Source organism: Mustela erminea, chromosome 4 (assembly GCF_009829155.1).
Source record: "Mustela erminea isolate mMusErm1 chromosome 4, mMusErm1.Pri, whole genome shotgun sequence".
NCBI classification, from domain to species: Eukaryota; Metazoa; Chordata; class Mammalia; order Carnivora; family Mustelidae; genus Mustela; species Mustela erminea.
Genome location: NC_045617.1, coordinates 66,157,479 through 66,185,198, shown reverse-complemented (window position 1 = coordinate 66,185,198; position 27,720 = coordinate 66,157,479). Strand labels below are relative to the sequence as shown.

The 27,720-nt window shown below is 37.8% G+C and overlaps 1 protein-coding gene across 9 annotated transcripts in view; it reads right to left on the bottom strand.

Annotated features, from left to right (window-relative positions):
* The window catches only part of AHI1 (Abelson helper integration site 1), a 208,834-nt gene that overhangs the window by 38,298 nt on the left and 142,816 nt on the right, over nt 1-27,720 (bottom strand). For 6 of the 9 annotated variants that reach the window (XM_032339436.1, XM_032339437.1, XM_032339439.1 and 3 more), the window contains 2 exons: nt 9,348-9,510; nt 5,828-5,928 (listed from right to left, as the gene is read on the bottom strand). The exons of 1 other annotated variant lie outside the window; for it this stretch is intronic. In XM_032339436.1, coding sequence (XP_032195327.1) covers nt 5,828-5,928; nt 9,348-9,510 — 264 coding nt within the window. Of the gene's footprint in view, nt 1-5,827; nt 5,929-9,347; nt 9,511-27,720 lie in introns of those variants that run through there. 2 more of the 9 variants (XR_004284936.1, XM_032339444.1) reach the window with 2 other exon arrangements.

The window sequence follows — 27,720 nt, the reverse complement described above, 5'->3', positions numbered from 1 at the left end:
TATTCACAGGAATGTGAAAGCTGGTGTGACAGCTGGCTGTGCGGAGGGCAGCTGGCCGTGCTACAGACTAGTATAAGGGATAAAAGAGCACTGGTCAGACAACATGAAGGCCCAGCTCTCAGCTAGGAGTTATCCTGAACAAAACTCCTACAAGTTCTCTGGATCTTGATTTTCTTATCCGTAAAATGAAGGGACTGACTAGAATCACTGCAGATGATCTCTAGGGTTCCTTCCAGGTCACCAGTTCTGTCAGTCTAAGAACATAGGACCGACCTTCCCCTCCCCAATTCTAGACACTTAACATAAAAGATTACTTTTCATGTTCTTCTTTTTAAACATATCTTTTATATGATAATAAATATGAAACTTGCTCTTGAAATTAAACATTTGATAGAATTTGTGGCAGGATCTTGATAAAATCAAACCATATATATCCTGATAAAGGAACTCAACTGAAGAAATGCAACTATGCCAGGTGCTAAAGAAGCCCAGTGACACACTTCTTAAGGGCTGGCTGTTGGCATCATGACTCAGAGTGAACCCAAGGCATTTTGATTACTTGGGACAACATTACTGTTTCTTCTTTTTATATAAGCAGAGATCATTCTTGATATTTTCCTGTAGAGAGAAGTCAAACATTATTTATCTACACACCTGGTAACTCCATCCCTAAGAAGAAAACCATGTAGGATTCTATTGTAACACATGGATTCAGACCAAGCAGATCAAATCATGCTCTTCAACAAAAGATATCTATGCACCTTAAACTTAAAGGCCACTGGAGTTCCTTCTCAACCATGAGAACTTTACTACTCCTTTGCCCACATGGAGTCCTATCCTCTGCAACTTCCTTGCTTTACCTATTTTAAGTTCTATTTTAAGTTTGCATTTCTTTTAAGTTCCTTTAACTCTATTTAGAATTGGTGAGGGCAGCAGTGAGATTAGGGTCAAGATGGATATTTGAAGAATTGGTCCACTGGGATATAAATATAAAGGTATACATTAAATACAGAGATCAGTCTGTGAGAGGAAAAAGCATACAACACTAAAAAATCAACAAAGACTACGATGCAGTGAGTTCTTCTAAGTGGAAGAGGGGTGGCAGAGGTAGTGAGAACCAGGGACTCTGAGAAGCAGGTAAGAGGTCTCTGTCCACAGGGACATCAGGAAGAGGAAGGGGCAGTACCAACTTCCCAGGCAGACAGTAAGAAACTGACCAAGTTTCTTGTAGCTCCTCCTCCAGCTGAGGCAGAAGGAGTTCAAGGCTACTGCACATAGACATGGGGGTTGAGTAACCCAGATTTGAAAGGTCAGCATGATGTGGAGTCAGGGATACCAGTAAGTCACTGTAAGTAAACGTTATGTCTTTCATAGCATCTCACACAGTTCTTGACACAGACTAGGAATATTGTGAGCTGTTACAATGAGTCCCTGTGTTAATGTTATAAATGCTTTCATTGCATTAAATGTCTTTAGGTTGTAAGTTTACATCAGTATCTCCTTAAATTCTTAAATCTGGTGCTCACTTCCAAACAATGGATAATGTTACACATGCAACATGTGCCCAAATTCCTTAACAATCCTTTGAGCTGTATCCTCTGTTGTCCCCATACTGTCACAGGCAACCACTGCCATATGTCCTTGCTGTATCTGAAACTGGCGCTTTACCTAGAAACTTTTTTTTTTTCCAGTTCTTTGTAGCACAGGCTATTTGTTCTCACATAACCCAATCATGAACCCCAGGAATCTGGAGTTAACACTGGCCCCCTCTTAGCTCTCTGTTGCTAATTTTAGGTTATTATATTTTCTTTCTTTTTTTTTTTTTAAGGTAAACTCTATACCCAACAGGGGCTTGAACTCACAACCCCAAGATCAAGAGTTGCATGCTCTACCAACTGAGCCAGCCAGGTGCCTCACAGGCTATTATACTTTCAAAGCACTCCTCCTTGGATGCCTTGACACCTGCCTAGACCATCTCTTATTTGTCTCTGTAGCTGTTACCTTCAGACCTCACAGTCACTCTAACACATAATGGTTCTCAATGTTGGCCACGCATTAAAACAATCTGGAAAGCTTTTGAAATCTACCCATGCTGAGCTCCCATTCTAAGCCAATTCAATTACTTTGTCAGTATAGGGACATGCCTCAGTATTGATTTTTTAAATTTCTTAGTTGATTTCAATGTGTAGTTGGGCGAGACACCAAGGACTTCAGCTCTTGCTTTCCCAGTGTCCCCTGCATTCCAACCTCTGCAACAATCCCAGAACTTGAAAATCGAAGAGTACAACCTGTCCACAGTTCTGGGTCCTAATTCCTTGGCCAGTTCAATTTGAATCATGTGTCCTTCAATAGCACTTCATCTCTTACACACACTCTGAATTTATCAGATCCTCGGGTTGCTGGACATCTGAAGTATTAAATAAGCAAAAGTGTGTGCGGGCTTACAGACCACAGTTCTGGCTTGTTAGCTTCTTTATGACACTATGCCTCCTCCAGGGTGTACGCAGCTTCCTGCAATCTTGCAGAGAATGCTGTTTTCTAAGGCGGCCAGTCTTCTGATTCCATGCCCTTTCCAATCTGGCGGGCCCTCTGTGGTGTGTCTGCCACCCCAGTGACTCTCTTAACAACAGAATCATATCTTTTATCCTTTTGTGCTTCATCACTTTCCCAACTGCCCCAACTACCTATCATGCCAAATATGCCTTCTCTGCTGCCATGGCCAGGATGCTGAGCACTACTGAAGAAAAAAAGTCTAACTACACGGAATTATGCCTCTTACATTTTTAGGGCTCTCAGCACTACTTATGAACCTCTTTATGTTCCAAATGAGTTCCTGCTCCTACTACCCTTACAGGTGCTCTATGGTCACTATTCTTCTAACTGCTTTGACTTCCACTTTTGAAGTGGACGTCCTGTATGTTTTGGAGGACATAACCGTATCTGTAATTTCTAGAGTTCCACTCTATCAACTTCTCTATATCCCTCACTGACGTAGAGAAGCACTGCTCTAAGTTCAGCACTGCTGACATTTTTGGCCAGATAATCGTTTGGTGGGGTGGGGATTGCCCCTCTGCATTCTATACGGTTAGCAATATCTATGATTTCCATCCATCAGATGCCAGTAGTAGCCCCCTGCATCCATGTATTTGCAAAAACATCTCCAGACATTGCCAAATGTCTCCTGGGAGGCAAAATCACCCTAGGGTGAGAACCACTGTTGTAAGCCAAGACTAATTTATCAACCTGTCTTTCTGATAAAAACCTCTTGCTTCCGCCAAGATCCATGTGTGCTTTCTTTATCTATCTCCAACCTGAAACTGTCCATTGGTTTTGTCTCCTTAGAATATAAATTTCCATGTCACTCTGTATTTAGAAAGTCATTTCTAGGATGCCTGGGTGGTTCAGTCTGTTAAGCGTCTGCCTTGGGCTCAGGTCATGATCCCGAGATCCTGGGATTAAGCCCTGCATCAGCCTCCTTTCTCAGCGGGAGGCCTGCTTCTCCCTCTCCCTCTACAACTCCCCCTTCTCAAGCTCACTCTCTCTCTCAATAAATAAAATCTTAAAAAAAAAAAAAAAAGTCATTCCTAGAAGTGTATTGCCCACCAGTCACCATGTGACCTTTTTTTCCTCTCCAAGTGAAGCTCTGGGAATGACTTCCATGAGTTCACTTGCTGAGGCCCCACTGCACTCTTCAAAAACTTGTCATGCTAGTATCAATCACTGATACTTCTGCACGGTGCCAGCATTCTCCTGATCACTAAATGGTCAGACAGACTAAATGACTGGCTGCCTCTGACACTACTGACTATACCCTCCTTGACCCTCTCTTGTCCCCTGGTTTCCAGAATACTTTTCTTCTGGTTCTTCCTTCCACTTCGATTATTTTTTCTTGATCTCTCCTCTTCTTCAGACTGTCCCTTAAATAACAGTGTTCATTTGGGATTCTGTCCTTGGCCTTTCTCTCAGAACTCTACAACATTTTTTTCTTCTGGGCTATCTCCTTTGTTACAAGCTTTAACTCTTCTGCTGTAATATACTAAATACACTAACTCTTCTCCATGTGATCTGAAGCCCTACCTTTTCTCAGATTCCAGTCCTGCATGTCAGACTCCCTAGGGAATATTTCTACAGACACCGCTAACAAATCCAGACACCTAAAATGGAACTCATCACAGCCTACTCCCTACCACTGCCTGTCTCTAGATCTCCAAATCCACATATCCTTATTCTTTTATTATTTCTGTGATACCATCATCTATTCAGTTGTATAATAAGCCAGGGCTTTAGCACAATCCTAGATTCCAATTTCTCTAATCATATCCAATCAATCATAAAATCCTGTCAATTATACTTATGTCCTCCTCTCCATCCCCACTAGTTCAGGTGTTTATATTTTATCTCAATGGTTTCCTAATGAATTTCCCTGACCCAGGTCTTAGAGACCTCTAATATAATCACTGTGTGGCCACCAGAATGTATTTTTAACATGCAAATCTGTCCATGTCACTCTCTGGACTACCTCTTCTAGGGGATCTCCTTTGTCTGAAGGATTTACAACCCAAACATCTCAGCAGAGCACACTAGGCTTTCCACGGCCTGGCTGTTATATTTCTCCCATCCTCTCCGTTAGCCCCTAAGATTTCCAAACAGAACTGTACCATACCACACCACACATTTCTCAAGTTATTCCCTCTGCTAGAATGTCTTTGTCTACGAATCTCTACCTAGCATATACTTTTTCATCCTGCAAGCCTTAGCTCAAGCATGATCCCCTCTGGAAACTCCTCCTGGACTTCCCAGGGTACAGTTAGAGGGTTTCTTCCTGGGTGTTTCTAACCCTAACTCAATGCATGGTGCACATATCTTTATTACAGTTCCTGCCACAATCCGCTGGAATTGCCATAGTCTGTGGCTGTCTCACCCACTGGCCTGCAACCTCCTGATGGGGAAGTGCTTTGCCTACTCAATCTTGTTCCACTGAGGATCACAGAATGCCCAGCATGGAAATAAGCACTCAGTAAATAAATACGGCTGAATGACCGGATGACACTTGAGAGGTTCCACTGTCAAAACACTGTTGGGGGGACCACAACTGTATCATGACATGGAATTTGTACAAAAAAACGTACATCAGTTCAAGGAGTCAAGAAGTGAAGTCATTCAGCCTAAGGCAAGAGCTAACGTTACATAATAAAGTAAGTTTAACAGGTAATATATATGATGGTACAGTGCTTATTAAGTTTTTCTACCAAAGTAGCACCATCAACAAAAGAATACTGACTGATATCCCTGGGGGATCTGATGGCACAGGCTAGAAACGGGACATTTCTCTAGCTAATATATCCATATTCATTTAACTTGAAAACATTTTTGAAGTACTTAGCAAGTAAGAGGAATGCTCCCGGAAAATAGAACCTACTTATTCTGTGGGCCCCAGGGACCTTTAGCGTTACTGTGTACCGCTCCGGGGGCACTGATGAGAGTGCCAGAACCACAGCTGCAGAAATAAGTGTCTGCTGGATACTGCACACACCTCAAGTCCCAAGTTTCAGTCTGGTTCCATGTCCCATCACTTAGGCTGTGACTTGGGGCCTACTTTAATCTCTCTGAGCCTCCTTGGTTTCCTTATCTGGAAAGTGGCTTTAATAATATTATGCTAATGATTATAAAAATAATATTTTCCTTATATATTCCATAATGGTGTCAATAGTCAAAGAAATAATAATGAAAGCCATGAAATATATAAGAATGAAAAATTAAGTAGTATTTTATACAGAGAGAGCAAAAATTAAATTCATGGGCGATCTATACTCTTGAAAACATTTACCTTTTGAGCAGCTGAAGAAGGTTTTTCCACTTTGGTTTTTTCCTTTGGGGTTAAAGGAGGGGATCGCTCCTTTATCTCTGGAGGCAGTTCTTGATATAATGCTGGAATTGAAAAAGGAGTGCATGTAATCAAACTCAGGAGTACTGAGCCAGGGGGGAAAATAAATTAGTAATGGAGAGGGGGCAGATATGAAACTAAAGATCTTGATATTCACTTCCTTCATGTAACAATAAGCTACCTGGTACTTAGTGTTAAGGAGATCTATAGCTATGCACATTAGTTATTAAAAGAACATAATTTATGGTTAGGAAGTTTTCATCAGCAGGATTTCAGAAACAGAAAACAGGTCCTTTCCACTTCTTATGCGGTCATGCAGAGACTTGCTTATTTTATCTCAATTCACATTCACCAGGAACCCGCCATATGCAAGGCTGTCTGCTGGGTACTGCTGGAGCTGACAGAAGATGATCAAAAGACAGTCTTTGCTCTCAAGGAGCTTACAATCTGGCTGGAGATAGTACGTTCACAAGTAAGTGTGACATACAGCACAATGTGACATTATTCTGAAGAGAGATAATAAAGACAGATTCTGATATGGATAGTAAATGTTCAGTGCAAGAAGTGGTAAGTGTGTCAGACTCTGAAGAACAGGTAGGATTTTGCCAGGCAGAAGTGTGGACAACGAATAATTTGGGAAGATGGTACAAAAGAAATGAGCACAGGGCTAGGGTTACACATAACCTTGAATTTGTTCACAGGGTTGAATTTGAGATTATATAATTGAGATACATAATTTGAGAATATATAATTACATAATTGAGATTATATAATAATAAAATATACATATAATTTATATAATCTTTTAATCTACAGTGTGGACTCTAAAAAGTTATATGGGAATTTTCAAGGACTAAAAAGAAAATGTGTTTCAGTGAAATAACAACCCTGGGCGACTCTCAATTGAGAGAAATTGGTAAAATACACCAGACTGAAATTCTCCAACTATAAGATATATTAATTGGCTTTGTGTATGGGTTGATTTTATTAATGGCTTCCTTCCTCTCTTATTGGAAAGGGTATTAGATGTCATTTAGTGAATCTGTTCATGTTTTTCTTTCTGGTGCCTTAAGATACAAAAGGAGTAAGTTCTTTATAATGATGGGGGGGAACTTCCATTGTGTTGGTCTCTTAGAGAACATGGCTTTTAACTGAACAGCTGGCAGAGATTCTGTTCACATCTATACATTCCTTTAGAGCATTTGCCTGGCATATTTGGCTTCAGATAAAGATAAAGGACAATTTCTCCTACTATTTTTTAGAGTGGAATACACTGCTGATGGTCTTTCCCCCCCTCCAATGTTAAAACTGAGCAGGTGAGTTTTTGTTAAATTCAGATTATAAAATAGGATAAAAGAGAAAAGAAGATAACCCCCGATGAAGTGAGAATTTCAAACATTATATTCTCAGGTTTTCTGAGAATTCTTTGTTTGTTCTGGCCTTTAAAAGCCTTTTTCAAGAAGCAGTGACTGATGCCAAAAGAAAGTATTAATTCTTCTGGGATACAATATGGAATTCTGGCAGTTGGGAGGATGATCACTACTTGAAACATGGAATTAATTTCTGCATGCAGCCACCAAGCAGCACTGCGGTATGCTATAGAAGTTGCACTTTGGTTATTATGGAAAAAAGCTAACTTTAGTGGATTTTTAACCCACTGTGGATAAAGTATCTACAGCTTCTCAAGATTCATAAGCTTAAGAGGTTATTTCTGCAAATTAACTAGATTCTAAAGTTAAAAATCTGATACCATCCTCTCTAGACATACACACATCACCTTTATCCTGTCTAGTGAAAAAAAGAGTTTAAATGTTTCCACTCGTGTCTAGAAGAAACAACAACTCTAATATCCAGTTAAAATTACAGACGTACTCTGGAGCCACTATGATTGCACAGGCAGCTCTCCTGATTTGGAAATGGAAGCTACTCCTGCTGCACTAGAGCTGCTGATGCAGTGAGAAAGCCATCACTGTGAAGGGGAGGGAAGAAACTGGGATATGTGAGGCAACCTGGAAGTGGCAAGTACTGAGCTTATGAAAAATGACTGGGAATTAACTTGTCCTAAAATTTCTTCCTTCCACACAGCCTTAATTTTTCTCCATTACATATCCTCTTTAGAACATTAAAAGTAGCTTAGGAGCTATCAATAATTTAGTACTCAAAGAAGAATTACAACAGTGGCATGGAGGAAATGAAGATTTTTGTTATGAGGGAGAGAAGTGGATAATTTTTGAGACACTTAGCACTTTTGAGGGAAGGAGTTTGCTGAAAGCAGCAGATAAGCTAAGGGAAAGAGCTGCAGGGACAGCGAGCCCTGGAGAGTGGGGCAGGGGGGCCCTGGGAAGTACCAGGGTGTTGACAGGGTGGTGGGTGCAGAAAGAGAACTAATTTCATCTGTGCCTAGCCCAGCACCCAGTCCCCATGGATGAAATTATTCTTCCTGTTTTCCTTCATCTCCTTTGCTTTCAAAATCTAGAACTTAGGTAGGAATCAATACTACTTTTGTTCAGCCAGTTTGGGTTAGAAGGGGCTTTACAGACAAACCTGAAAGTCAACTGTTATTTATAATAATTTCTTCTTTGCGGAAACAAAAGACTTAACGATAATGATTCAAAAGGGAGTATTTTCAAGGCTGTCTAGACTACCTTTTAAACCAGAACTATACAATTTCAGTGTTTCTGGAAGGAAGCTTAAAGGTGACAGGGCTCAACTTCCTCATTCTACAGGAGGAAACTGAGGAGTATCGGTATTAGTGTCAAGTTTTCCTGACCCTTGGGCTTTCCTACCATACTACCGAGGGAACTGTCGATAGGAAGCATTCTTCTGAAGAAGCCCTGCTATACTTCTCCTCTTTCCTCAGTCTGTAAGCTATTTCATTTCCAGCTTCTCTGTTATCAGTTCTATTTGCGCCTCTCAAGGCCTGAGAGTAAATCGACAGCTCTCACAACTCCCGTGTAGAATTTCTCCTCCAGCTTCTTTCTTCTCACAAATGGGAACTTTATTTACCCAAGAATGAAACAAACTACTGCAGGTTTGTTTCAGCAGGTTCCGGCTGGGACTAAGGTATGCAAAGTCAAAGAATTGGATTCGGGGAGCTAGAGGTTCTGAAGGTGCCTGTTAACTGAGGAGCCGCTGTGGCCAGAGGAGAGCTGACACAACTGTGTGCAGAGCAGGGGGCGGGCGGAAAGGGCTGAAGAACAATGTCTCGGTAGCCAGACAGGCAGGGCCCCCAGGATGAGTCTGTGAAGCAGATATTCCAATCTCAGAATGGAGTAGCTTTCTCGCGCATTACTGCCCCCTCTTTTTATTTATTTATTTTTGCATCACGAGAATAAAAAGTGATACCCATTGGTAAACATAAGCAAAAGTTACAAAGCAAGTAAATTAAAGAGTAGCAAATGATAAAATCTTGGACTATCAGTTACACCATATTCGTAAACCAGGAAGGGAGCATAAAACTTACTTTCACTAGCCACATGATTAGCTGGAAAATAACCTTCCTGTCCCTTTCCTATGCTGCCATACCACCAGTCTTCATTATCTTTGAAAAACACTCGGATAATGTCTCCGCGATGGATGGTTAGTTCATCTGATCGATTCGCTGTGTAGTCATAAAGAGCCACTACCTACGAGAGAGATAAGACCACCACAGCTTTATCACAACTGTACCACAGAGAAAACCCCCAACATTCACTTCCTCTTGCAGAAGAGCAGCTGAAACCAAAGCAGTACTTTGGTAAGCCTGAGGCTGTCTCAAGGTTTGCTAATGGGATCAGGGGTGGTGGGAACACAGCAGGAGAAGCAAGATAAAAGACTGTGGGATTGAGAAATGGTTAAGTGCATTCAATACACTAAGATTAGCTTCAAAATAGCAGATGTTAAATTTTTTTTTTAAGTGAATTACTTGTGAAGCAAATAAAAAAAAGGCTCACACACCATTTACTTTCTTAGAATTTTTATACTACCTTCAGATCCCATTCTCCCATCTCTAAGCAGATGTATCCGAAAAAAAAATTCTTCAGAATGTCAACAATTTTATAAAAAGGAAAGAGCAATGAAACAACTTGATTACATAACTTCATTGTGATCACTGGGTTTAAGTTTCTTTTTAAGATATATTTCCTCCAAAACACATGCTCTTTGGTATTTTCTATCCATAATCTAAATCTTTTGACTACCTTTAAAACACTCTTAATAAGGTTATTTTCACTAGATACAAATTAAAGTGGTAAAGCCTTTCTATAAGAATTCTCTGTGTTGTACAGTAGACACTATATTTGATTTTTTTCTGTTCCAAAAAGTAAAATCAAAATGAATGAGTACACGGAAACTTAACAAATCCCTTATAGCAGTTACAAGGAAGACGCAGACCTTAATCTGTTTTATATGTCACGCATTGTATAATGTAGGACACAGTATGTGTACTAAAGAGTAAACTACTTCTTTTCCTACTTAAATGGGATTTGAAAATTAATAGGCGGTGCCTGGGTGACTCAGTGTGTTAGGCGTCCTACTCTTGATCTTGACTCAGATCCTGATCTCAGGGTCATGAGTTCAAGCCCCACACTGAGCATGGAGCCTACTTAATAAAAAAAAATAAAAATAATAAAAAAAAATTAACAGGTTATACAACTATATATGTAATGGAAAATTATCATTATAATCCTTTGTATTTAGGTTGAGTACTCATTCACTTACTTAACAAGTATTTACTGAAATCCTAATGTGCCTAGTACAAGGCTAAGGCCTAGATATACAATAAATAGGATCCTTTCTAGAAGGGTTAACTCATTTAGGCTCTGCAGGAAACAAAGGATAATCAGGAATTGGCTAGGTGAAGAGATGGAAAGTGTGTCTTGGGCAGACTGTACCACATGTGTGAGAGTCCAGGGAAGAGAAACCTACAATTGACGAATACGGTGGGAGCCTGAATTAGAGGTTTAAGAGCCTCACTAGCCAGGTGGGGGAGGTGAGGCTGCAGGGGTTAAGTAGGGGCCAGATCAGGCACGCTACAGGAGCTCATACTCATACTACCAGCAATGGGAAGAGATAATGGTTTTATGTAGGAGATGCCATAAGAGTTCACAAAACTCTGGATGGTGCTTTTTAAATTAATTTACAGTATTTATTAACACATTAACCAGGAGATTTTAGTGGATAAATCTGGAAATACCTGCTGTCACTACCTGGTAAAAGGGCAGTAATAATAATTTAAGTCAAATGGTACAAATGCCATTCCAACTGTACTGTTTAGCACAGTCTGTAATTCACAATGCATTACTCGGGATATTGTTTCAAGTTTACAACTCTCTTATGACTTTGAGTGTATTGACGTCAAATCACTTATGTAACAGTGGAACTTTTAACTCTTCGCTTCCTTCTTTCATCTCCAAACCTTTTCTCCTTTATTCTTCTACCTGGTACTATCACAGAAGAAAGCTAATGAAAATGTTCTGAGTGCCTGCCACATTCTAGGTATGATGCTAGTGGCTTATACAGTTCTTATACAATCTGTAGGGCAATCCTGTCAGGGTATGAATTCTTATTTCAATTTCATAAATGAGAAATGTTATGCACAGAGAAATTTAGTAACTTACTAAAGTTAACTATGAGTTACACTTTTTTTTTCCCCTTCAAACTAAATACATGTATAGGACATCCCAGTCTAGAATCAAACATTGGGGAAGAAGCAGCAGAGGGGAAGGGAGGGACAGAGATCCTAATCCCTCGTGAAAGATCAGACATTTTTTGGTGGCACTATTTAAGTGACTGATTGCAGAGAGGACCAGCAATCCTGGGCCACCAGCAGGTCTACTGTGCTCCTTTCAAGACACCTGAGACCCAGTCCCAGAAAACTGTAAGCATCCGCTGCTGCTGTTCCTCATCCTAGCTCTGGTACATGGAAATAGCACAACTCTGATGAATCTTACGGAAGTAGAAAGGCCGTGTGCACTTATTTCTCTGAATAAGTGCTGAGGTGGCTGCTGGGAAGAAGAGTACAGGGGATTCAGCTTAGGCAAGAGAATCATTCAGGGAGTCCCACATCAGGCTTGTGTCCTTCCGCGGATTTTGATAATGTGGAATTCATCAAACTGGAGTCAGAAAACCTTTCCTGAATTGTCTACCAGGGCCGGATGATAAGAGTTACTTCAGAGGTACAGGGGTCCAAAAGATGTAAAGATTCTACATTTCCATTTTCCAATTAAATTATCCATGGATTGCCCTCCTCATATAATCAAATCTAGCACACCAGTTCTACGTGGCTTTCCAGTCCTGGTAAATATGTTCCACCCTCTACATCCCTGTTGTGGACTGAATTGTATGCCTCCCCTTCCCCCTCCTCACCCGCTCCCCCCCCCCCCACAATTCATAGGTTGACGCCCTCATCAGGTGACTGTATTTGGAGAGAGGGCCTTTAAATAGATACTTACGGCCAAATGAGCTCATATGGGTGGGGCCCTAATCCAACAGGACTGGTGTCCTTACAAAAAAGAGGAAGAAATAGCAGGAGCACATGTGCACGAGGACACAGGAGGACATTTTGAGAAAGCAGCTGTATGTAAGCCAAGGAGAGGTATCAGAAGAAACTGACCCAGCTGGCTACTTGATTTTGGACTTCTAGTTTCTAGAACTGTGAGCAAATACATTTTTGTTGAAGCCCTCAGTTGATGGTACTTTGTTACAGCAGTCCTGGCAGACTAATACAGTTCTACAGCTGGATGGTGTTGGGCAATCACTCACTACGGCCTGTCATGGCACCGCAAATGGCCAATACTTCACTTCCAGCTATTTTGGGTCCTTACCAGCTTACAGTACTGCATCCAACACCATAACAGTATTATTTCCTGATGCAGAAACAATGAATGGCCTTGTCACCAATATCCTCAGGAGCGAGATAGCTGGGGAGGCTACATCTCTCAAAGCAAAGGAAGTATTTGGAGAATCTCATCCTCATACCATTACTGACATGAAAGTGCAAAACTGCTATACAGTGAGGAATCAGTGTGCTTCACATGCCAAGTCTACATTATGGCAGTGGAATTATGACCATTCCTTCCTCATACTGAAGGTACAGCCATGTGGCTTATGATAATCTGCTTTACATTCCAGTGTGTGTTTTCATCCAATATGCCATCTTCTCATTTGAGGACTACTTACTCTCTTCTGAGCATCTTAGTATACACAGTAAACTTCTCTGCTTGTTTTGATTTGCAGTGGATTCTGTATAAATTGTCTTCCCCATCTCCAATTACACTTTGTTATAATCTCACTGTTTCAGAGTAAAGTAAAGCTCCATAAAAAAGTTGGGAGGGGTGCCTCGGTGGCATAGTTGGTTTAATGTCTGACTCTTGGTTTTGGCTCAGGTTGTGATCTCAGGTTCCTTAGAGAGTGCCCCGCATGGTGCTTTAAGCTCAGTCTGCTTGGGATTCGCTCTCTCCCTCTCCTCCTCCCAGTCATGCTCTCTCTCTCTCAAATCAATCAATCAATCAATCAATCAATTTTAAAACAAAAACCAAAAAATGTTGGGAGACACAATCCCATCAAGAGGTGTGTTTTAAATTAATCCTGCATCTATATTTTCTCTGTCTTCTGGTAGCTCTTGTCATTAGTCTTGACCATTCTTGTGATGAGTATCTTTTACAACATACCACACAGTGTTCTGGAACTTACATGACAGAGTATCTTCAGCAAGATCTTTGAGCTGACAGAGGAGTTATGACATCTTTCTGCAAAAGAAGTTTAAAAGCATTCATTTACGTGCCCATCCTGGTAATGACAGGTCTGGGAAATGGTCAAATTTTGTCCATGATTCAGATAGAGTCAGAGTTTCTTTTTCTCATAGCCAGCCAAACTGCTTGGATGCAGGCATGAGGGAGGTGCCATTGTGGGTTTTTTGTTTTGTTTTTTAATTAGTTAATTAATTTCTTGATGTTCATTTTTTAGTCTTCCAAGCAGTGCTTGCCAAAGACAATTTCTTGGTTTAATAAAGCAGAGTCTGTCAGGTTGTTTTAAGAGATTTAGGTGAATTCCTCTTTATATTATCTTCTGAGAGATTTTTCATGATTATTGTTGTCTCTGAAGAAGTGTCAATGGTTCTTGAAACCAGTGTACTGAAGGAACATTAACCAGTATTTTTCAGCAGCAGAGATTTCTTGCAACTTTGTCTCTAAAATAATCAAAGAATCAATATTCATAATGGTTCCAAGTCATTCAACAGGCTAAGTTATGTTGAATAAACTCAGACACCTGAGTACTTTCTCCTCTCTGATTGCCCCAGCTGACTCTCTGGTCACTGGAGAACTTCTTTGTGCTAGGCTGCAGCCAATGTGCATCTGGATCCCATCACCTTCCCTCTGCTTTCTTCCTTGCTTAACTTGATTTCTGACTTCCCACCTCTAAATACTCTTGAAAGAATGAACTTCTCTTGTTTTAAGCCATACCATATTTATGCTAATTTGTTATAATAGCCCTAGAAAACTAATATATGTGAATTTTACTTTGGGGAATGTTGGATTTTCTTGTACTCCCTTAAAGAGTATAAGACCTTTGTACTTGTACAAAGTGTTGGACCTTTTTCTGGCATGTAGTTACTTGTTAGTTTTGTTAGGGAACCTGGACTGGATCCTGATGGAAGAACCAAGGGGTACTCAGAGACTTTGGACAACTGGAGGTTTTTTTTAACACTGGTGGGCTCAGAGGAGAGTGTTCTCCAAAGGTCTGACACGCCCCCCCCCCCCCCCAGCACAAGCAGGGAGGGTAATTTATACCCTTCTACTTCTGCATACTTGGTACTTTTGACATGCATGCGGGAAACTGGGTAGGGAAGAAGAACCTGAAAGGGCTTTGAGACAGGAACTGGAATTCCCTTGCTGCTTTGGTTTGTTATCTTAGAGTACAATTTTCCCCTTATCAGTTTTCCCCTTTACAGGTTTGATTTTAAATTGGTTAGAGTGGATTAGGGAGGATTTTAGTCTAGGGCTCAGTAACCCCCACTACCAGGGTGTGACCCTCCTGATAATTCTACTTGATGCCCACATATTAGAAGGTTTTTTACAACCTGGCTGTCGGGAATATGAATTGTTCCCATTCTCTGTGTAGCCTACTAATTCCTGATGGTTCTTTCCTTATGGAGATTTATCCCAAACATGGGCACATCAGTACTCAGCCAAAGACTTATTAAGGGTACTTTTATGGTTACTGGCAGGATTATGACCAATTAATGTAAGGTGAAACAAAAAAGTAACATCTCAGTAACTGTTATTTATTTATTTATTTATTTTTGCCAGATGCCTTGGTACAGTTAAAAGCACATGAACTAAAATGTGTAGTTTTAGTGCTCATGATAAAGGCACTTACAACCTTATTATATTTTTTGCATTCCTTAAAAAAGCACATTAATCTTTTATAGAGAAATATTTAAGTTACATAAGCCTAACTTGTGCACAAGTGATAATATGACTTTTTTTAAAATTTTATTTTATATATTTTCTCCTCATGAATGGCCCTCTCCTCTATCCTTAGAGTGACCTCTGGCTGTGTGGCTGGTCTTGTGATTTTTACCACTCTGGGTAAACAGAAAGCGACTCACATGCTCTTGAATGTTCTTAGAATTATTGGAGCAAAGAGAGCAGATATTTCTTTTCGCAGATTCCGTAAGGATTGTGCAGAAATGGGTATGGTTTAAGCCAGGCAGCTCCACGTACAGCATTGTTTTTTTATGTGGTTACAATGTGATGGGACTGCAGCTTTTTAAAACTTTGAAACAGCCTGAGAGACGTAACTGCTACCTGAAACAAAATATTTATAATAGTTTGTGTCTCAGATGCTGTTTCTTACTGCTTGGACATTTAGGAAACATTCTTAATGAATCTGTAAATCTCTGAGGACAGGGATCCTGCCGACCCCTCCCCCTACCCTCCACTTCTTTTCAGTTGTAAACTTCTTCATAGAAGAGGTCTTAGGTACAGCTGTAGCACTTCAATTCAAACAACAGTTTATACATCTTGATTTTTTTGTTGTTGTTCGTTTGTTTTGTTTTTCTTTTTTTAACTGTGTATTTCTTTGGACTTAAAATGGCTATGACAGCCTCATCACAGTGTTTTCAATCCTTTCTGGGTTAAAGCTGAACTTTCCATCTGTCAGCGCCTGTCTTCTTGCTAGATTCTGTCCTTGTTCTACAAACACAGGTTTTTCTTTTATATTATTCAGTCTTGCTAAAGCTTTGGGATCACCTTACAGATCAGTCTGAGTTCCTGTTAAATGAGGCACATTTAGTGTGTATTCCCTAAGTTCTGGTGCCTATTTCTCCTTCACATTTTTTTTTTTTTTAAGATTTTATTTATTTATTTGACAGAGGGATCACAAGTAGGCAGAGAGGCAGGGGGAAGCAGGCTCCCTGCTGAGCAGAGAGCCCAAGGCAGGGCTTGATCCCAGGACCCTGAGATCATGACCTGAGCAGAAGGCAGAAGCTCAACCCCCTGAGCCACCCAGGTGTCCCTCCTCCTTCACATTTTGAAGTGAGGCCACAGAGCAGCAAAGGAAGACAACAGAAACTGGATAAGCTAAAGGCCTCAGACAACCATAGTCCTCCTGTCTGATCACACTTGTGTCAGAGTCTCATGAGGTGCTGCCTGCTCTGCAGATGGTGGGCCCCACTGGCTCAGGAAGGTGTCAGTGGCACAGAGCTCAGGAGTAAACTTGCCCAGCACCCTGTCTCACTGAGCACCGTGCACTTGAGCATTGGTGTGCCAGCTCACCAGCCAAGCTGCAGCCAGCCAGCCTCCACGTTAGGCCCCCTTTCCTGCCCTGGCTCTGCCTGCCCACTGCCCCCAGTAATTACTTAACAAGTAAAATAAGCTTTAAGAAAGCCTCATTCCTCAGTAACATCAATTACAGAATATTTGATCATTATTATGAAAATAGAAACAAGGAACAGATTAAAAAATGTTAGCAGGAAACCAAATTTGACAACAAATTCTGAATTGCACAGAAGTGCATTACTGAATATCCAAAGACTAACTTTTCTAAGAGTGACACTGGACCTATATTTTACTTCATGCAAGGAGTAAAGAAATATACAGCCCTATGTAAGCATCATGTGCTAAAATATACACAGTCTCTTATGATTATTTCCGTAAGTACTATGTAAGATACCCAAAAGATGTTTATAAAAAAGACACCAAGAAAAAAAAAAAAAAAGACACTAAGGTCCTGTTATTTTGAACTGATCTTATCTGGATAATAATAATAAATTAAGAAAACAGAGATAAAAAAGTAAATAATTGCACAAAGTTTATTGTTTCTGTACCAAACTATCTGTTTCTATCCTGCTATATAATGTGAACTTTATATACACTTCATCAGACAAATATTTGAAAATATTTGATCCAAATACCTTCTGGTAAAGTAACTAGGGTAATGGAAAGAATACTAAACTAGGAATCAAAACTTTGAGTTTCCAGTCCTGTTTGGGGCATCCAAGGCTGAAGCATACCACAAAAACACACACTGGATGTCTGTAGATGAAGGGGTGTGGGCCTGATGCTATGTATGTATATGGTATACCCTCCAGCTTTAAAATTCTCTTATACCAGGCACTCCAATAACTATACTAAAAGAAGAGCATTCATAGATTTTAAAGTAAATTCAAAATATTAATTTGTTGGGTAATAGTGTATCTGTATAATTTGTGATCATCCATGAATTGGAAAAGCTTGTTTGACTGCTGCAACACTACAGAGGATAAGCCTCCTGGTAATAAATAAAGAACAATGACAGTAAAACATTTCTTCTGAATTAACATTCGGAAATACTACTTCTTTGACAAATATGAATGGCTTGACCTTTGGACTTCAGAAATAAAGCTACTCATTTTATACAATGATTAGTATTCACTTAAAACGTTTCTTACTGGAAATCTAATTTATATATTTTGTTACAGTGAATCTTTAGTGCTTCATTTGAAAAGGCTCCAAAATGTATCTTTTTGTTGAGATGTATTTTAAAAAATCAAGAGAATGATGCAAATTTTTTGGACTAGACTACAGATTTTTGTTTTGTTTTGTTTTGTTAGTGAAGAAAAAAATGACACTGTACTTTAATTTTCCTTCTTGGGAGGGATAGGAAAGGAAGAATTATGAATCACTGGTTTAGATTAGGGTCCCAAAAGTGTGGTCTCCAAACCAGCAACAGCAACATTACCTGAAGTTTGTTAGAAATGCTAATTTTTAGGGGGAGAAAAAAAAAAAAAGAAATGCAAATTCTTGGGCCCCATTCCAGAGCAATTAAAATCATACATTCTGGGGATGGGCCCAGGAATCTGTGTTTTAACAAGCCTTCCAGATGATTCTAACATACCTAAAGTTTATTTAGTTAATACTTTATTTCAATGATCTACTTTATAAAACATGCATACTTGTTTTTTGCACATATCAAGTATGCAACTGAATGGGTAAGAAATATAAAGCCAAATCTTTTAACAAAGTGTTATTGGCAAAACTTAAAAAAAAAAAAAAAAAAGTGAACCTGTTCCTCCTTTCCTATTATTTTTACTTATGTCACTTAGCTTTGCTCTTGTCTTGCTGAAATGTTGACTAGCTCCAGATTTGAGTAATTTAACATCTATTTTGTCATTTTATCAAAAAGCACACGCTCAAACTGCAACTACGAGTCAGGGCAAATATTTCTTAGGTTTCCCTCCAATCTCTTGAGGATTAGTAAAACTTTTAAAATAGAAAAATAAGCACAATTGAAAAATCAAATCTGTTCATCTGGCAGTAATTATGACATCCCTACTATGAGTGAGCTACTCTTACAGGCTAGGAAGACAGCAGGGAACCATACCAAAAAAGATCCATGCTCTAAGAGAGCTTATGTTTTATTGCATGTTTCATTGTTTTTGGTCTGGTAGCTCTTTTCCGAAAAGGGATATTCTTAGTATTTGTAAAAGTTACTCTTCTGTTTATCTACTTTCAAGTTGCTGATACATAGTACCAGGGTATATGCTCATATTAAATTCTAAAATAATAATTTATAATTCCTTCAGAAAAGGCTGATGAATTTCTTTAAATTCTCTTAATAAACCATGAGCTATGAGTAAATAAAAAAGTATTAGTAAGAAAGAGCTAGATGCAGATAACACATCTAAACAAAAATAAATTCAAGGATTTGCAAAGAACATATTTATGAACAATTTATAGACACAGTTTTAGTAGTTATAAATTTTATACTCCATGGTTTAAAGAGAGTGTTTTATAGAGATTATAGATAGAGATATATCCCTTATGATAAGTGAATGTTCCTCCTTTACTGTACCACATTTATTACTTGGTTTTATCTATGTGTAGATGCTGCTTTCCTGGCCAGGTCTTTTCATAAGTTATAGAGCTGTGAGAGGTAGTAAAAGAACTTTTAAAATACTGAAACATGAAAATTTATAAATATTAAAATGAAAAAATGTATAAACTTGTGAAGACTATACAGACAAACAGATAAATATTAAAAACTTAAAAATAAATATAGGTAAATAAGTTAGGAAACGGTCTTCAAATAGACCTGTATTGCAAAACTACTTAGGAAAAGTCTTCTCTAAACTTGAATAGGCATGTACAGGAACTCAAAAATGTCTAAGTGAGCTGCAATTTCCACTGTTTTTTTTTTTAGAGTGAAGTACAGGTGTACATCTCTGTGCTTAAACACCCACTATAGGGATAATAGACATATTACATAAAAGTAATGTAAGGTCTGGAGACAAGTCTTTTGAGAACGAAATTTAAATCTCTTTTTGATGCTTAATGTCATCTTCAAGATTTTCTGGCCACCAACCCTAACTTTAAAGAGTTGCAGTCCTTGATATTACAGAAACTTTTGAGAACTATTTAAGAGCACCCCTAAATACATTTGTTAAATTTATTAACAGAACTCATTCAAATTATAAGCAATTTCTAACAATATGAATTAATTGATATCTCATTCATATAATAAATATCTCAAGTGTATGCTATATATATACGGCAGTGTACACAGTATGGGAAAGACAAAGAAATGCAGCCTATGGTTCTTTTTTTTTTTTTTTTCAGCCTATGGTTCTTGACCTGAAAATGCTTAGAATAAAATTAAGAAAAACATACTGTTCCAAGCATTATATACTATAAATCTTTATTTTTAAAGTTTAGCAGAAATTAATATATTTATAAGAATCTGCTTTGTTTATGATATATTTTACATAAAAACAACACTACATTTATATGTCTTAGTCTTATTCAACCAAGGTTTTAAATGTATTAGTTCTAAAGCAAGTATATAAATCTCAGTTTGGGTCATTTCTCAGCATCGATATACATTTACTGTTATTTAATAATCTGCTATGCTATAGGTATGTATGTATTCATCTAGCTATATCCAGAAATATGTGTATCTACCATTTATTTAATATTTACTACATGCCAGGGATGTGCAAAGCACATAGGATATATACGCATAATCCTTTTTTAAAAAAATTTTAGAGAGAGCAAGCAAGCGCATGAGTAGGGGGAGGGGCAGAGGGAGAGAGAATCTCAAGCAGACTCCCCACTGAATGTGGAGCCTGAAGTGGGACTTGATCTCTCAACCCTGATCATGACAGGAGTTGAAACCAAGAGTTGGACACCCAACTGACCGAGCCACCTAGGTGCACAAAATGCATATTCTATGCATGTGTGTGTGTGTATTTGTAAACATACACACACATTCATAACCACCACCATATTTAGTATTTATTATGCTTTTAATTTCTTTCATTACAAACTAAAATAATTTTTATTTGCCTAAATCACAGACTGGAAGATTCTAGATAGTAGTAGATCTATTTTCTCCTAGCCTATGATGGCCCTCTTAGCGCAGTGGGCAGTGTGTCAGTCTCATAATCTCCTAAGCCTATGCTTCTAATCTGTAAATTTACATATTTAATTTTGAAGTTAGAGGCCTTCATGGAACCAAGTAAATATGAGGCTGCTTGGTTCACTGTGACTTTCCTTAGGGTTATGCTGAAAGGAAGGTGTTAAAAACTTGGTATTTCTATAAAAGAAGGTACTTGAAGAAGATCATCAAAACATTTTCTTTATATTAGCTTCTTAATCACAATTTGTTGAGGTCAATGAACTGGGAAATTAGGTGGCAAACTGAAATTGGGCCAACGTGACAGCTTATATATGTATCTTAACATGTGTGCCCATCTGATTACTGCAGTTTATATTTAAGGGTGGAGGGAATTACTAAAATGACTATAGGCAGAGTTAGTTAGGAAAGACTTTGCAAAAGAAACTTGAGTAATCAGTTTATAAATGTAAAGAGAGAAGCTTTTCAGGTTGCTAATAGCTAGACATCAATAATTCACTGCTCATCTTAAGCACTGATGCTCATCTATTTCCAATTCTAATGTCAATCCAAATATTGTAGGGAAAGCTCATGTACACACATGTGAACATTTGGTTTAGTGGGGAAGAAGATAAGAATAACAGAAAGATATGAAAAAGATTAATGGGAAACATCCCTACATTACTATATAATTTTAATTGTGTAATGTATGGAGATGTACACATATAAGTAAGACACTATAAAACTTACCAAACAGTATTTTAAATGGAAAAACAAGAATTGGCAAATAGAATTTTAAAGATGCAAATGGAAAACTTGAGCTTATGAACAAATGAGTAGAGAAGCACTTTTGGAAAGGGGGAGAAAAAAATCTGGCTCTTCCAAAAGGCAAGAACACTGACAAAAAATGGTCAAACCCAACTTTTTAAGAAGTCTGAATATTAGCCAAAGCACTACAACAATCCAAGGATCATGTAATCACAAAAACCCCAGATGAATCTTGGCAAACACTGCAAGCTTTGTGGAGTTTTAGCCTGTCCCATTCCCATTAACCTCTTGCCAGCTCTATGGCAGCCTTGAAAACAGACTCACAACTATGGTAACCAAAACCTAGCAGGCTAGCAGTGACCAGATAGTACATAATAGGCTCAAAGTCTCCAAAGTCCTATATTCAGAGAAGTACCACTATATGACCTACGTGGCAGCTCCTGAAAAGTCTGTCAAGTTCCATTCTCTGGGCTTGTCTTTACATGGTGTGACTCAGAGCCAGCAGTATGTACAGCTGTATCCTGAGGGCATTTGTCATAAACAAAGAGTGGCAACTTAGGTGATGATATGAGTTAGGGCAAATAAGGAACTGGACAAAAAACCTGAAAGACAAAATTGGGAAATGACATGTCTATAGGATACTCTAAAAACCTCTAACATTCCTGGAAACCTAGAAGGCCATGGGCATGTGCAGGACTGTGTGTATGCCCAGAGAAGGCTCTAATTTTTCATCTCTGGTTAACCTTGACAGTTTTTGCAAGCAGAAAGTGAAGTGTAAGTTAGGCAGAGTTATAAGCTGCCTATTGAAGCAATGAAAACAAATCCCAACACATACACAGAACCCCTTGGAAAAGGCTACAGAACTTAGTTCCAGGCATTTAAGGAAATTTCTCTCCAACCATTAACTGACCAAACAGACACCTCAGTGGTCAAACAACACAAAAAATACAGACTTTATAATATAGAATTACTCCAGGAAAGTCACCAACTAAATAACTATTAACAGTAACAATAACAAAAATGACATGCCATGGGGAGCAGGTGTAGAAAATCTAATTTCCAGATGTGCCACATTATACCATTTCAAATGTCTAGTTACCAACAAAAAGTTATGATACACAAAAGGGAGCAGTAAAGTATAACCATACAGTGGAATTAAATAAGTCAACAGAAATTGTCTCTGAGGAAGCCCAGACATAGATTTACTTGGTTAAACACATACACACACACACACACACACACACGTATGTTTACATATATATGTCACAGTGAATAGAAAATACCAATAAAACCAGAAATTATTAATAGAATACAAATTCCAGAGTTTAAAACCAGAAATTACTAATAGAATACAAATTTCAGAGTTTAAAATTTGTATTAATAGAATACAAATTATAATATTAACTAGAAGTGTTCAAGAGATTTGAATCAGTAGAGGAAAGAATCAGTGAACTTCTAAGATAAGTAAATTGGGATTACCTAGTTTGAGGAACAGAAATAAAAAAGAATGTCAGAGCCTCAGAGATGTATGGGATACCAACTATACTATCATATGCATGGGAATCCCAGAAGGAGACAAAAGAGAGAAAGGGGAGAAAAAAATATTTGAGTAAATAACAGCCCCAAACTCCCCAAATCTGATGAAAAACATTAATGTGCACATCCAAGAAGCTAAACATACTCCAAAAGAATAAACTTAAAAAGATCCACATCTAGAAATATTGCAGTCAAACTACTGAAAGACAAAGACCCAGAACCTTGAAAGTAGCAAGAGAAAACACATCACATAGGATTCTCAATAAGACTAACAACAGACTTCTCATCAGAAATCTTGGGAGGTCAAAAGTTAGTAGGAATAGACTTTCAGCATTTTGTGCTAAAAGACTCACATATCATTCAACATGTAGCAAAACTATCTTTTAAAAAGGAAAGAGAGGGGCACCTGGGTGGCTCATCAGGTTAAGTCTCTGCCTTTGGCTCAGGTCATGAACTCAGAGACCTGGGATCAAGCACCGCATTGGGCTCTCTGCTCAGCAAGGAGCCTGCTTCCTCCTCTCTGACTGCCTCTCTGCCTCCATGTGATCTCAAATAAATAAAATTTTAAAAATCTTTAAAAAAAAAAAGGAGATATTAACATATTCCCAGATAAATGATAACAGAGATCATAAGTAGCAGATCTGCCCTTTAAGAAAAACTATGGGAGTCCTTCAGTTTGAAACAAAAGGGCATTTTGACAGTAACTCAAGTCTACATGAAGAAATAAGAGCAGAGGAAAAGGTAACTACATAGATAAATATAAAAGGGTATTTTTTTTTTTTTTGGTAACTCCTCCATCTTATTTAAAAGACAACTTCATAAGGAAATAATTATAAAAAAGTGTTGATGAGCTTACAATGTATAATGCTGTAATCCGAGTAACAATAATAGTATAAAGGAGATAAAAGGAAAAATCGCTGCATTACAGTAAACTTTTAACATACTACTGAAATTAAGCTGATATTAATCCAAACTAGATTGTTTTAAGTTAAAATTTTAACTGTAATTCTCAGGGTAACTACTAAGAGAAGTCATATTTTTAAAAAAAAGGGAATTAAAATACTATAGTGAAAAATATTAATTTAACTAGAAAAAGTGAGCAATAAAAAAAAAAAAAAAGATATATCAGACATAAAACAAAACTGGGTGGTGCCTGGGTGGCTCAGAAGGTTAAGCATCTGCCTTTGGCTCAGGTCATAATCCTGGGGTACGGGATCAAGCCTGACTGGGCTCGCTGCTCAGTGGGGAGTCTGCTTGTCTGCTTCTCCCTTTCCCTCTGCCCCTCCCCACCTCATGTTCTCTTTCTCTCTCAAATAAATAAATAAAATCTTAAAAAAAAAAAAAAAGGAAAAGGAAACAAAATTGGTGTGCCTGGGTGACTCAGTCAGTGAAGCATCCAACTCTTGATTTTGGCTCAGGACTTGATCTCAGGGTTGTGAGATATGTGAAATGGAGCTCTGCATCAGACTCTATGCTAGGCATGGAGCTGGCTTAAGATTCTCTCTCTCCCTCTCCCTCTGTTCCTCTCCCTCCCAAAAAAAGAGAACAAAACGACACTATGGACTTAATTCTACCCCATCAGTAATTACTTTAAATGTAGATAGATTATACGCTCCAAACAGAAAACACAGATTATCAGAATGGGAAAAAAATGATCCAACTATATGTTGTCTATAATAGACACATTTTAGATTTAAAGACAAAAAAATTAAAGAGGATGAAAAAAATAAATCACACAAACAGAAATCAAAAGAGGACTGGAGTGCCTATTGTAGTATCAGGCGAAATAGAATTTAAGAAAAAGATCATCAGTAGAGACAAAGAACAACATTCTAAATGATAAAAAAAAGTCAGTCAATTAGGAAGACATAAGTATGTATAAATACATGTGCACGTAATACAACTTCTAAGTATGTATGCCTCTAAGTACATATGGCAAAACTGGTAGAACTAAAATGTGAAACAGGTCCACAGCAACGTTTGGAGACTACAATACCCCACCTTCAACAGTGATAAGAACTAGGCCCAACATCAATCTGGAAACGTAAGACCTGATCAATACCATAAGCCAACTAGATTTAGCAGACATCTATAGAATACTGCACCCAACAAAAGCAGAGTACATATCCTTCTTACATGCACACAGAACATTCTCTAGGATAGACTGTAAGCTATGCCATAAAATAAGCCTTTAAAAAAACTCCTGAAATCATAGAAAGCATGTTCTCTAACTACAAAGAAATAAAAACAGAAATCAGTTTTGAATCTTTGGGAAATTCATAAATGTGTGCAAATCAAACAACACACTCCTAAATAACCAATAGATCAAAAAGAAATCAACCTGGGAAATTAGGAAAAGATACACACAAAAGAGTAAACACAATATGCCAAATTGTACGAATGCAACAAAAAGCAGTGTTCCCGAGGAAATTCTGTAGCTGTAAATGCTTTTATTGAAAAGAAAGATATTAACTCAATAATTTAATTTTATACTTTAAAACTAAAAAAGTAAGACTAAATGTAAAGTAACAGAAGGAAGAAAATGATAAACACTAGCATGGAAGTAAATGAGATAGCAGATAGAAAAAGTAGAAACAATCATCAGAAGTTATTATCAACAGTTATATGCCAATAAGCTAAGCAACCCAGATGAAATGGATGCATTCCTGGAAAACTATAAACTCCCAAAAATTGAATCAGAAAAAGAATAAAGAAAATTAATAAAACTAAAAATTGGTTCTTTTGAAAGATCAATAAAATTAACAAAACTTTATCTAGACTGATCATGGGATGAGAGGTAACATTCAAATTAATAAAATCAAGTATGAAAGAAGAGATAATAGAACTGGCCTTAGACGAATAAAAAGGAGTGCTGTTATCAACTGTATGCTAACAAATTAAGTAGCCTAGATAAAATGAATACATTCCTAGAAAGACACAAAACTGATTAAAGTAGCCTAGATAAAATGAATACATTTCTAGAAAGACACAAAACTGATTAAAGAAGAAAAAGAAAACCTGAGTATAATGAGATTGAATTAGCAATCAAAAAACTTCCCACAAAGAAAAGCCCCCACACGGTATGCATTACTGGTGAACTGTACCAAAGGTTTAAAGAAAAAATAACATCAATCTTTCACAAACACTTCCAAAAAGTAAGAGAGAAATGAACACTTTCCAAATCATTCTATGGAGTATTGCTGTAATTCCAAAACTAGACAAGGCTAAGATTTCTTATGAATATTGATGTAAAAGCATTAATAAAATACCTGTAAACAAAATCTGCAACATGTAAAAGGAATCACCCACCATAACCAAATGAAATTTATCCTAGGAATGAGAGTTTGGTTTAACATGAAAATCAGTGTAAAAGACCAATATATACGTGTTGGGTAAAGGGAGAGAGAGAATCTTAAGCAGGCTCCTGCTCAGTGTGAGACTGATCTCACAACCCTAAGAACATGACCTGTGTCAAAATCAAGAGTTGGGTACTGAACAGACTGAGCCACCGAGGTGCCCCTAAAAGACCACATTAATAGCATTAAGGACAAAACCCATATAGTTACCTCAATAGATAATGCAAAATAATTTAATGAAGTCCAACCTCCTTTCCTGATAAGACACTCAACAAGTAAGAACACAAAGGAACTTTCTCAACCTGATACAGGCGATGTACAAAAAAGCATACTTAATGGTCAAAGACACAAAGCCCCCCCCCCCCCCCCGCCGCCATATTAGGAACAAGACACTAAACTGGAAATTCTAGCTAGGATAATTAGGCAAGGAATAAAAAGGCATTTGGGTGGAAGGGAAGAAGTGAAACTACCTCTATTAGTAGATGACACGATCTTATATATAGATAACCAGAAGGTATCCACAAAAAACCACTCAGAACATCTTTTAGAATAAATAAATTCAACAAGGTTGTGGAATACAACATCAATAAACAAAAATCAAGTATATTGTTATACCTGAGGAATGAACAATCCAAATATAAAACCAATTCATTTGCAATCTCATAAAAAAATGAAGTACTTCAAATGAAAGTCCAAGAGTTATATACTGGAAATCATAAAATATCTTTGAAAGAAATTAAAGAATATCTAGATTAATTGAAAGAGCCATGTTACTAGATTAAAGACTTAATAGTAAAATGAAAATATTCTTCAATTTTGATCTACAGATTCAACAAAATCCCTATCAAAAATTTTACAGAAATTGAGAAGGGGATTATAAAATTCACATGGAAACAAAGAACCTAGAATTGCCAAAACAAACTAGAAGAAGAATAAAGTTGGAGGACATACCCTAATTTTAAAACTACAAAGGTACAGAAATTAAAACAGTAGTTTACAGATATAAACACAGGAATATGGAATTATATGCAATATAATTAAGAGCCCAGATAATAAATCCTTACATTCACAGTCAAGTGATTTTTGACAGGGTGCCAAGATAATTAAATGGGGGAGGAACAGTCTTTTCAATAAATGGTGCTGCTAAAACTAGATAGCCACAAGCAAAAAAATAAAGTTGCACTCCTAATTCACACTATATACAAAAATTAACTCAAAATGGATTCTAGAACTAAAGGTAGAACTAAATGTATAAAACTTTCATAAGAAAACTGGAATGAATCTTTGTGACCTTGGATCAGACAATGGTTTCTTAGATAAGAC